Genomic DNA, 11634 nt, shown 5'->3' with positions numbered 1-11634 from the left:
TCAAGATGTGCATAAATATAAGAACATGATCGAGAGGATTTTGTGTGTGTGTGATAAACATTGAACCAACGATTAATTTGATTGCGTCTTTCCATAGCAGAGGATTATTTTTATTTGACTAAAAACAGTCATCTTCAAGTCTATTTACGATCTATCGTTATGATTTTATATACTTTTATACACACATCATTTATGTACCCAAATAAGAACAGTATACAACAATGCAAGTCAATGAGTATTCGTTGTTACATACCTGTACATATATCGTACCGTATCGTATATATATGTACATTGTATATATAGAAAATATCTATAGAGCCAAACAGCTGTGCTAAAATCAAAGTTTTGGCTAATACATGTACATAATAATTTTTGTGTACACTGATCATACCATTTTTTTATTTGGATGTATACTAACAATTTATTAAGTTTCTTTTGTGTAGTAATTCATTGGCATGCAAAATATAACTAGATTTACCTAGTCCGCTAAACCTGCCTTTATTAGTTGTTTTATTTGATTTTATTGTGATATTTTGCTACAATTAGGCATTTAAAAAAAACAACAAACAAAAGCCTAATGATATACAGTGTATCAGGATAAGCGAACTAAGTTTTCCATACACGAACCTTCATGTTACTGGGCCGTTTTCGATTATACGGTTTGACTGGTTGGACGTAGCTGTTCGTTTATTAATATAGTTTTCAGACGAGCCTTGACAAAGCCATCACAGGCCTGTATCAAAAACTGCAGGTCCGCCAGGATTTATACATGAAATAATGACTTTAACCAACGGTCAAACCGGTTGTTCCGAATAAACGAAAAGAAACAATAACGGGTGAGAAACTGTAACACGTCGGTGATATCTATAAATAGTAGCACTACTCCTACAGCGGGTATCCCCGACATTATACAACGGACCTTCAACATGAGTACTAGTGGGAATACACGAGTCGCTGTGGTAGGTGTCGACATAAATCTATATATTGTAGTCGTCTGCACAATATAATTAAACTAAACTATTGTATCTGCAAATGATTTACAATGTATACGTGTACGGGTATGTGAATGTATTGTCGAGATAGGTTGCTCTAACGTCACAACCGAAGTCTCGTATACTTCGGCCAAAGACGAGAGCGACTGATCATGAGCTTGAACTTAGAACATTCTTTAAATAGCGCTTTTTAAAAGCAAACAATCGACAATTTTTCAGTTCTATAGCAGTTTCATGCGATAGTTTTTCGAGTATATTTTTTTGTTTGGACGTCTATTCAATATTTATTAATAGAATTATGCCTTAATACCTCCGACACTACGTAAGAGCATATTGACTTCATGAAAAATATGCATCTTTCGGTATGGGACATTTCTTTTATGTACCTCTAAGCTAGTTTCTATCGTTTTCTGTGCAATTCTGGTTACATCCTGAAGTTTAAAAAACGGGCGCCCTGCTTCGATGCGAGAGCCCGAGCTAAAACATTTGCAAGTGTATACGTTTATACAATAAATAATATGATTGATATTATTCTTCTGTGCGGAAGGTGCGGTTTTGGAATTAATAATTATATCAGTAAGCTAAATTAGGTATTTTAACAAAACATAACGGGCTTTAATATTACCTGACATTACGTTTAGTAGTTTAAAACTTTCAGTTTCAAATTCATTTTATTTCTCTTTATTATAATACATATACATATATACATGTATATGCACAGAGAAAACATGTCCACGGTTAATGTAATATATAATCATTAGTGTTCGATAATGGTATACAGCATTTGTTTATATATATATGTGAGTTAAAAGCCCACTACCTTTCCGAAACGGCTTTAAATTTTTAAAGGCCCACTACCTTTCCGGAGCAAAATTTAAAGGTTTCTTAAAAACATTAATAACAAAAGAAAATATATATCGATGGCTTAAGATGAGGTTACAACACCAAACATATGCAAGATTTCCTGTCTAATGTACTATAACAGTGGAGATTAATTTCGCTGTTTTGCCGTCTGGCGCAGTGATAGTCAACTACCGCGCGGCATTTAGGACGACGGCGGGAAACATAAAACGACCCGCGTTATGAAAATTAACATTTTATTTATTCTTATTAAACAGTTCTGAAGGTGATGATAAGTGTGCTAGTAAACGTATAGTTAATAACTTCTGCGACTCTACAAAATTATCGATCTCGTTTTACATTCCTATTTTAAAAATTGAAAGCCGTTTCGGAAAGGTAGTGGCCCTTTAAAATGGGAAAGTAATACGAGATCGACATTTTTGTATAGTCGCTAAAGTTATTACCTTACCGTTAATACTACACGTGTCATCACATTCTGAACAATTTGATTAACAAAAATAAAATGTTAATTTTCATAACACGGGTCGTCTTATGTTTCCCGCCGCTCGTCCTAAATACCGCGCGGTAGTTGACTATCACGGCGTCAGACGGCAAAACAGCGAAATTACTCTCCACTGTTATCAAACATTACGCAGGAAATCTTGCATTATGTTTGGTGTTGTAACCTCATCTTAGGCCATTGGTATATATTTTCTGATGTTATTAATGTTTTTAAGAAACCTTTATGTTTTCCTCCGGAAAGGTAGTGGCCCTTTAAGGAGAACAAGTAATATTGCTAATTATCTTTCAAAATGTACATACATTGTAATTTCTTCAGTGTTATATAAGTAGAGTTCATTAGCTAATCAAACTATCAAACTTTCAGTCAAAGCTAAAAATATTGGTCAATATTCAAAGTTCTTTGAGCGGCTAGGGTTTTACATGCTAATAAGTAATAGAATGATCTTGTCACTATTGAAAATGACGCTTAATGTATAAACACGACATACAAGTGGGTACATGTAGTTCTATATTGTGTATAGGTGACCGGCTCCAATAAGGGTATCGGATATGCTATAGTCCGTGGGCTGTGTAAACAGTTTCAAGGGGATGTTTTCCTGACAGGTAAGGCCGCGTGTTTGTTCATGTGATTTTGTTCTCATATATATATTTCTTCAATTATATTTAATATTAAAACATTTGATACAGAGATAAATGGTTAGTATCTTAAAATACAAGGTTTCTTTTGGTGCACGGCTTAGAAAGTAGAGATGATACAAAAATTCAAGCTCTCCCGGTCTGACGTCTGTCTTCCGCCGAGATAAGCGTTAACTTATTTTCTCAACTACTTACCTAGATCATTTCATATATGAACGTTTATGTATATCCAGAGACAAACTAACCAATTTTGACAGATTTAATTAAAATAGTGCGATAGAACTATCATGTTTATTTAAATGACTTCTGAAATCTTCATTAATCATTGTTTTATACCATTTTCTTATGGAATCATTGTATCAACAAATTCCATTTTGAAATAAATTAATGCGTTGTGTCAATGGTAATTATTTCACATATGCCTTACACAATTACTACTACATAATGTTCCTACGTTTTAACGTTTTCACTATTAAATTGATTCCTTTATCTGAAGTAAAAAAACAACAACAATTAGATTGAGTTCAGTATATTTTAACAGCCAGAAATAAGGACCTCGGTCTTAAAGCCGTAGAGGATCTTAAGAAGGAAGGCTGCAACGCCAAGTTCCACCAACTGGACATAACTAAGACGGACACGATAAATAAGCTGAAATCATTCCTTCAGGAGACTTATGGAGGTCTGGATGTTCTCGTGAATAACGCTGGTATTGCATACAAGGTAATTTTAGAGTAGCTTAATTATTATTCCGTCTTTGCATATTGCAGAGTTATCTGCCCTTGTGAGTAGGTATTGATTTTGACGTCACGTGTTTGTGAGCGTAACATCATACTTTTCAGAGAAAAATCGACGTGAGCTTCGCTCACAAAACCAGGACGTCACATTGGATACCTGTTGGCAAAGGAGCCAACTCTGTAATAAGCAGAGACGAATAAATTGATTTTTTTTGTAAAACTCATAATGTTATGTTAAGAATTAAGGTAGAAACTTATGTGGATTTCTTGAAATCCTTGAAAATATCAAATAAATGTAAAATGAGTCGCAATAAAAATGAATCAAAAGGGGAAATTACAAGCTTATTGTGCATATGTTCGATATCAAGCATAAGACATTTACAATATTTTTGTGGTTCTTCGCATAAAAGAATAATGACGTTTTAGCTCACCTGGTCCGCAGGGTCATGGCTTTGACCCTGGGGAAGGAGAGACGGGGCCCATTGGGGTGAAATAGTGGTAAATCATTTTTATCGCTTCTAGACATAAAATTCTGCATGGATTTTAACCATATTTGGCCTGAAAAAAATGTATAAAGCTTGTTTAATATTGTGCTTGACACCCCCCCCCTCCTAGTAACTTATCATTTCGTCTTTGCATTTTTCAGAATTATCTGTCCTTGGGAGCAGGTATTGATTGTGACGTCACGTGTTTGTGAGCATAACGTCATACAATTCAGTGAAAAAACGATGCTCACAAAACAAGGACGTCACAATGGATACCTACTGACAAAGGAGCCTGTTATGTTAAGAATTAAGGTAGAAATTTATATGGATTTCTTATCTTCCGTGAAAATATCAATTAAATGTAAAATGAGTCGCAATAAAAATGAATCAAAAGGGGAAAATGCAAGCTGATTGTGCTTATGTTAAATTTCAAACATAAGACATCTACAATATTTTTGAGGGTTCTTCGCATAAAAGCACAAAGCAGTTTTTAGCTCACCTGGTTCGCAGGGCCATGGCTTTGACCTGGGGAAGGAGAGAGTGGTAAATTATTTTTATCGCTTCTAGTCATAGAATTCTGCATGTATTGTAACCATATTTGGCCTGAAAAAAATGTGTAATGCTTGTATAATATTGTGCTCGACCTCCCCACTCCTATAAAATCAAAAACATATCGCCTGTCTTCTGTTTTCAACAGTGAAATTTAAAGTATTATTTGCTTTAACGTACAAACAATAACGCTATTTGATATTACTTTGCTTTCTTCACGTTATGATTTAATTACTTTATTCGTAATATCTGATTAGTTCGCGTTTCGTTTCAGCAAGCCTCCACTGCGCCATTCTCAGAGCAAGCGGAAGTGACCGTCCAAACCAACTTTAATGGCACGCTTGCTGTATGTGAAGCATTGTTTCCTCTATTGAGGCCAAACGCAAGGTAGATATGGAATCTTTGCTTTGAATTTGACATTTTTTGTTCGGTTTTACAAATTATCTTTACATAAAGCTGACAATTTAAGTTGACATGTAGATTTAGATTTAAATACGAGTCACAGAGGGCATGTTTCGCTCACCTGTATACTACATTGTGTAATGGTGATGATAAAATACTGCAAAGGAATGAAAAATTCCAACAAATTTGTTTTATGGTTCATAAAAGGATGTGATGGCGGCAAAACAATTTCAGACTAAACTTTTAGACACCATTGTTCCACTTTTATCAAAGCGAGGATAATAATTTAAAGAACATGTTTAAATGTTGGGATGAAGGGCTACCATGTATAATTGATTATTTACCTAATTATCCTCATTAAAAAGATTCTAAATGAAAGACGTTTCATAAGGCATATTAACTTACATGTACCTCTAAGCAAAGTTTTGTGAAAATAAAAATGGAACTTTAATTGTTTGTCAAAGAAAAGGTGAGTAGTACTGTGCACGTGCACTACATATGTACATGTATTTATAATAATCAGATGACCATTAGGGCCTATTGGGCCTCATTATATATACACTTGTCTTAGAAGTATATCTTCACTAAATTAAATGTGCCAAGCAGATGGAATCAGACACAATGGAACAATAACGCAACGACTTCCAAAAATATATAGTAAAAAGATCCGCTCTATTGTGTTAAAGTTCAACACCAAACCTCATTTTTTTATCGTCGTTATTTTAAATTCTCTGTTTTTCAGGGTGGTCAATGTATCCAGTATGGCGTCCCAGTATGCTCTTAAGAAATGTAAATTGGACCTACAGAAGAGATTGGTAGATATCCCTCGTCTTAGTATGGAAGACTTAAAGACTTTGATGAAGGACTTTGTAGAGTAAGTATTAGTTGGCATTCGTATTTCTAATTATAGCATGTGTAATTAGATATGTACAAAAATAGTGATTCAAATTAACCAATTAAAATGAAAGAAAACATTAATTAAGGACTTTGTACAGTATGTATCAGCTGAGATCCCTCATATATGTACAAAAATAGTAATTAAAATTAACTAATTACAATGAAAGAAAACATTAATGAAGGACTTTGTACATTATGCATCAGTTGGTATCCGTAATTAGCTCTGTACAAAATAACAATTAAAATTAACTCATTACAATGAAACCTGTCTATAAAGACCACACAAGGGGCAAAAAATGGACTTTGTAGTCAAGTTGTCTTTACACACAGGGCAAATCTAAGAATGTACACTTCAAGCTGAATCGTATGGTGAAAATCATGCTTCAAATTAGATCAAATCATATTTAAAGATAATCGGCAATCTTGTTCAGGTTGCAATACTGACGAAAATAATTAATTGTATTGTTTTATCTTTGTTTTCAGTGCAGCTAAGAAGGGAAAGCATGGCGACCTAGGATGGCCTGACAGTGCCTATGGCGCCTCCAAGATTGGCGTCACCGTAATGACTTTGATCCAACAACGAGATCTGTTAAAAGATACGAGAAAGGATATAGTAGTGAACGCGGTAAGACGCTAATGAGATGAGCAATGATCTACAGTCAATGACCATAATACAGTATGCAAGTTATTTTTAACAATATATTCTTAATCATTTTGCATTTTAAAAACACTTATTTCCAGAAAACAATTGCAAACGTAAAAACTTCAAAGCTGACAACATAAAAGCTACTTAACTAGCAATGTTATTCCGTTGCAGTATGTCCGAGTTGTGAGCGATTTTATCCAAAGAACGTTTGATAATGTCGCCATTTCCTTCTTTGTCTATAGTAAAATGACGTAATCAAAATACAATTTAGATCGATTTTGCGATAAATATGGCACGGAAAATATTTTAGATAATCTTTTTTAATGCTAAAGTGGATTTTAGTTAGTACATATTAAAACTCTGCGAGGAAAATGTTATAAAAGGGTTGAAATACCACTGTCCACTTGACTTATGATGTTATTTTCGATTCATAAGATGACAGCAAAATAATGATATTGTGATGAACGTTTTTTTTCTATAATAGTGGAGTGCCTATGCAGAAAAATCATTCAAAGTTTGAATAATGCATGATATTTGCCAAATGAAAAAAGGATCCTCATTATAAAAGGATAATGGAGAATATTCTGGAAACAGTAGATGCAGTGTATTATTATGATGGATAATAGGAATTACATATGTAGTGTTGAACAAGATAGTGTTATAGACGCTGGCTAGAGCAGTAATTGTATTTTTCAATGGGAACAAACAAACAAACAAACAAACAAAATAGTGGGCTACAGCGAACGCGTTGTAGAATAACGCTCGGTAGCTGCAGATATAAATATAGAATAGACGTTTGGTACGCAGTTGGAGAACATTCACGAGTAATAATATTTAACCCAATAAAAGTAGTTTTTCAGGATATTAAGGTAATATTTATATGATGTGTATATGGAATTAAACAAAATGTTTTTATAATATTACTTACATCTAACATGAATACTAGAATAAAATTATAAATCGTGAATAATTTTCAATTTGAACAATATTTATTGATATTATGTACATCAATAGGATCGGACATCAGGCTACGCCTATTTAAGTCATCTCCAGATCATGTTTTAAAGTATAAACATGAATTCATTCTGCAATTCATTAATACATATATTTATATATACAAATAATTTGAATTAGTTACAGTATAGTTATAATAATATTAATAATTACAAATGAAAGGGGGATAACTCCAATTTCATTTTTAATAGAAAATGTTTCAGAACAAGTTTAGTTACAGTGTATTTGGATTTCATACCCCTAATGATTGTAGTTTTGCATAGGGATAAGAATCATGCTCATTTATTGACAGACTAACATACATACACACCATTAGATATTAGGCCAAAAGGTCCCCGTGCTTATGCACAATGACCCATCCCCTTGGAATATGTATGAGAGTCTGACAACAAATGAGCATTTTGTCTTCAGTTGAATATGAAAAAAAATTGGTAGGAGATTGAATGCAAAATCATGAATAAAAATATGTTTTACCTTCCAGTGTTGTCCTGGGTATGTGGATACCGACATGACTTCCCATAAAGGCCATAAAACCATCGACCAAGGTAATAGGATGTTAATGTAATCAAACAAACAACACTCAATCGACTAAGGTATCCATCATCATCTTTCCTCGTTTCTTTCTTTCTTGTTTGTTTCCTTTCTTCGTTCGTTCGTATCCTTTCTTCCTTCCCCCCTTCCTTCCTTACTTGCCTACTTGCTTGCTTGCTTCGGTTACTTATTGAAATACTTAATTACCATTAGTATATATCGTGACGCTACCCAAATCAGTACACTCTTTGAGGATAAATGTTAAAATTTTCTAACGTGTGCTTGACTCCAAAATTTTCTTTTAACATTAAATTAACAGATGACTTTGGTTTTAATTTCATGATTTGTTTACTTGTCAGATATATTTATAAATAGACGCATCCCTGGTACAGTCTTGTGTTTCAATAGATTTGAGTATAAAAAATGACACACTTCCTAAATTTGATTTGATTAAAAAGTGTCTAGACATGATAAAAGATGTTCATTTAAGGAAACCTTTTATTAGTTTATTTAAGTCACATATCTGTCAAAAATATATCATTCAGCAATTGTTTTCCTTGTTTTAAAATAAATGGTGTTCTCGCACGACGTCGTTTCCCGGATTTGTTTTCACAATTTCATTATTTTTATATTTAAATTGTGATAATAAGCAACATGAAAGAAATTGACATATGATAAATGTCAAACTTACTATTAAGCACCTTAATTATGTTCAGGACAATTAATGCCTGTGTAAACTAAACTTTCTGCTTCATATAAATTAAAAGTGTTCCATTTTGAGTCGCGTCACGTTATGTAACATGTTTGTCAATTGTTATCCCCCGCCCAACGAAGTTGGCGGGGGATATACAAATGGGTTCCGTCCGTCCGTCCGTACGAATGGTTTCCGGAGCATAACTCTAAAACCAGTAGAGATATTTCCACGAAACGTCATACACACATTGGTCTTATGGTCTAGTAGTGCCTTTTGCTATTTTTAGGTTTTCATTTTTTGCATTCTTTCCGTAACCATGGAAACTTTGCTGAAAATATCATATTTTTGTACCAGGTTCGTTTTCGGAGCATAACTTTAAAACCAGAAGAGATATTTCCACGAAACTTCATAGAAACATTGGTCTTATGGTCTAGTAGTGCCTTTTGCTATTTTATGGTTTTCACTTTTTGTACTTTTTTCTGTAACTATGGAAACTTTGCTAAAAATTGTAGATTTTTGTGTAAGAATCGCTTCCGGAGCATAACTCTAAAACCAGTAGAGATATTTCCTCGAAACGTCATACACACATTGGTCTTATGGTCTAGTAGTGCCTTTTGCTATTTTTAGGTTTTCATTTTTTGCATTCTTTCCGTAACCATGGAAACTTTGCTGAAAATATCATATTTTTGTACCAGGTTCGTTTCCGGAGCATAACTCTAAAACCAGCAGAGATATTTCCACTTCATAGACACATTCATTTTATGGTCTAGTAGTACCTTTCGCTATTTTTAGGTTTTCATTTTTTGCACTTTTTCCTGGTTTTTTTCATACACATAAGTCTCCACAATCAAACTTACTTCAGCTTTGATATCTCCATTGGCGGGGGATCTGAATGACTATGTCCTTGTTCATAATAAAATTAAACTAATCTGTTGAAATATAAAGTAAATCAATTCAATTATATTCAAATTTTATTGTTTTCCATATTCAAGGTGCTGACACGCCTCTTTACCTCGCCTTGCTGCCTCCAAACACAACAAGTCCAAAAGGAAATTATGTGTCTGATAGGAAGATTGGACCATGGGAAGCGGCTAAATCTTAAAAAGAAAGATTCATGGTTCATAAAACCATTAGTCATTTCACTATATATTGACTGGCAGTTGTCATGTTGTTAGCAATATATCTGTAATTATTTATTTAAGAATTAACTTGAATAGATATTTTATGTTATGGAGATATAACACAAAAATTTGAGTGTACTCTCATCATAAACCGCTTCGCGGTTTATTTAGAGTACACTCAAATTTTTGTGTTCAACAAACTTGGTTTGTGTACAACAAACCTGGTACGTCCTTAAATGACCTTGGCTGTTAATAGGACGTTAAACTAATAAAAATTCAGTCAATCAGAAGCAACGTCACAAATGGCGACGCCATTTTTAGCTCACCTGGGCTGATAAAGTACATTTTTAAGCCAATGAAAATGCTGGTAACAATCAAAATTGAAATATAACTCGATAATAAACTTAACAGAACAAGTTGTCTTCTTTTTTCTCTTGATACATCAATTGTCCGATCGCTAGTCAGTATGTATCCACGCATGTGTTTTTATTAAACATATACAATACAGAATGTAAAGTCATAAGCGGTTTGATTGCCAACTGGTTATTTGATACAACTCGACAGAACATCATTGTATACTTAAAGAATTGAACATTATCCATTTGCATCACATGATGAAATGTAAGAAAAATTTAACTTCGACACTAAGTTAAAATGGATTAAAATAAAGATATTATGAAATATTTCTACCATAGTTTGCTAAACATTCATTAAAATTGATAGTCATTAAAATTGTTATCCGGGCCTTCTGTCATATTTTAAATATAAGACCCTTTATGTTTTAACATCTTGGCCATAAGCAAGTATGTATTCGTCATTTCTTTACTTTTTCCCCAAAAAATAACAAATTCAAAAACACAGAATTATTTTTCATAAAATGTTTGAAAATGAATAAATATTCATTAAAATTGATATCCGAGCTTTCCGTCTTTTTTCACAAGCTAAGGCCCTTTTGCTTTAACATCTGAACCACCAGTAAGTATGTATTCTTCAGACTGAAGAAAGAAATAACATTAATGTGGTTAAATATCAAACATTGTAAACACCGACGAAATTATGTACATTTATTAGGATAACTAACAACTCCTTGATGCAAGTTATGCATATTATGAAGTTTTGCATACCTTAATCGAACAATAATGGTTGCTATATTTTTTAACTAATATAACTTAAGTGTCAGGAAAGTTACAGCTGTGAACCTATTTAATATTTTTGTAGTGACTTCCTTGCTGTATTCCATACAATGACTGTGTTACTACCTTATTGTTGGTATTTTTATATGAATAAAGTTGATTAAAAAAGAACATTATTTTGTGCATGTTAATTTGAAGAAAAAACAACTTGTAAACATGCCATTAAGTTAAACACGAAAGTACATTAATGTATGCATATCTCAAGATGTGCATAAATATTAGAACATGATCGAGAGGATTTTGTGTGTGTGTGATAAACATTGAACCAACGATTAATTTGATTGCGTCTTTCTATAGCAGAGGGTTATTTTATTTGACTAAAACAATCATCTTCAAGTCTATTTACAATCAATCGTTATGATTTTATATACTTTTGTA

The 11634-nt window shown here is 33.0% G+C and overlaps 1 protein-coding gene across 1 annotated transcript; it reads left to right on the top strand.

The window, feature by feature from the left end:
• The first annotated feature begins 63 nt into the window (after positions 1-63).
• On the top strand, positions 64-11367 carry LOC138324985 (carbonyl reductase [NADPH] 1-like). The gene is made up of 8 exons (XM_069270292.1): positions 64-959; positions 2876-2957; positions 3532-3710; positions 5033-5145; positions 5903-6034; positions 6541-6682; positions 8199-8262; positions 9935-11367. Exons 1-8 carry the CDS (start codon positions 927-929, stop codon positions 10042-10044), a joined length of 855 nt encoding a protein of 284 aa, XP_069126393.1. The 5' UTR covers positions 64-926; the 3' UTR covers positions 10045-11367.
• Positions 11368-11634: the final 267 nt, after the last annotated feature.

Source organism: Argopecten irradians, chromosome 6, assembly GCF_041381155.1.
Source record: "Argopecten irradians isolate NY chromosome 6, Ai_NY, whole genome shotgun sequence".
Lineage (NCBI taxonomy): Eukaryota > Metazoa > Mollusca > Bivalvia > Pectinida > Pectinidae > Argopecten > Argopecten irradians.
The sequence above is the reverse complement of the archived record's forward strand: the minus strand, read 5'-3'. Positions and strand labels throughout refer to the sequence as shown.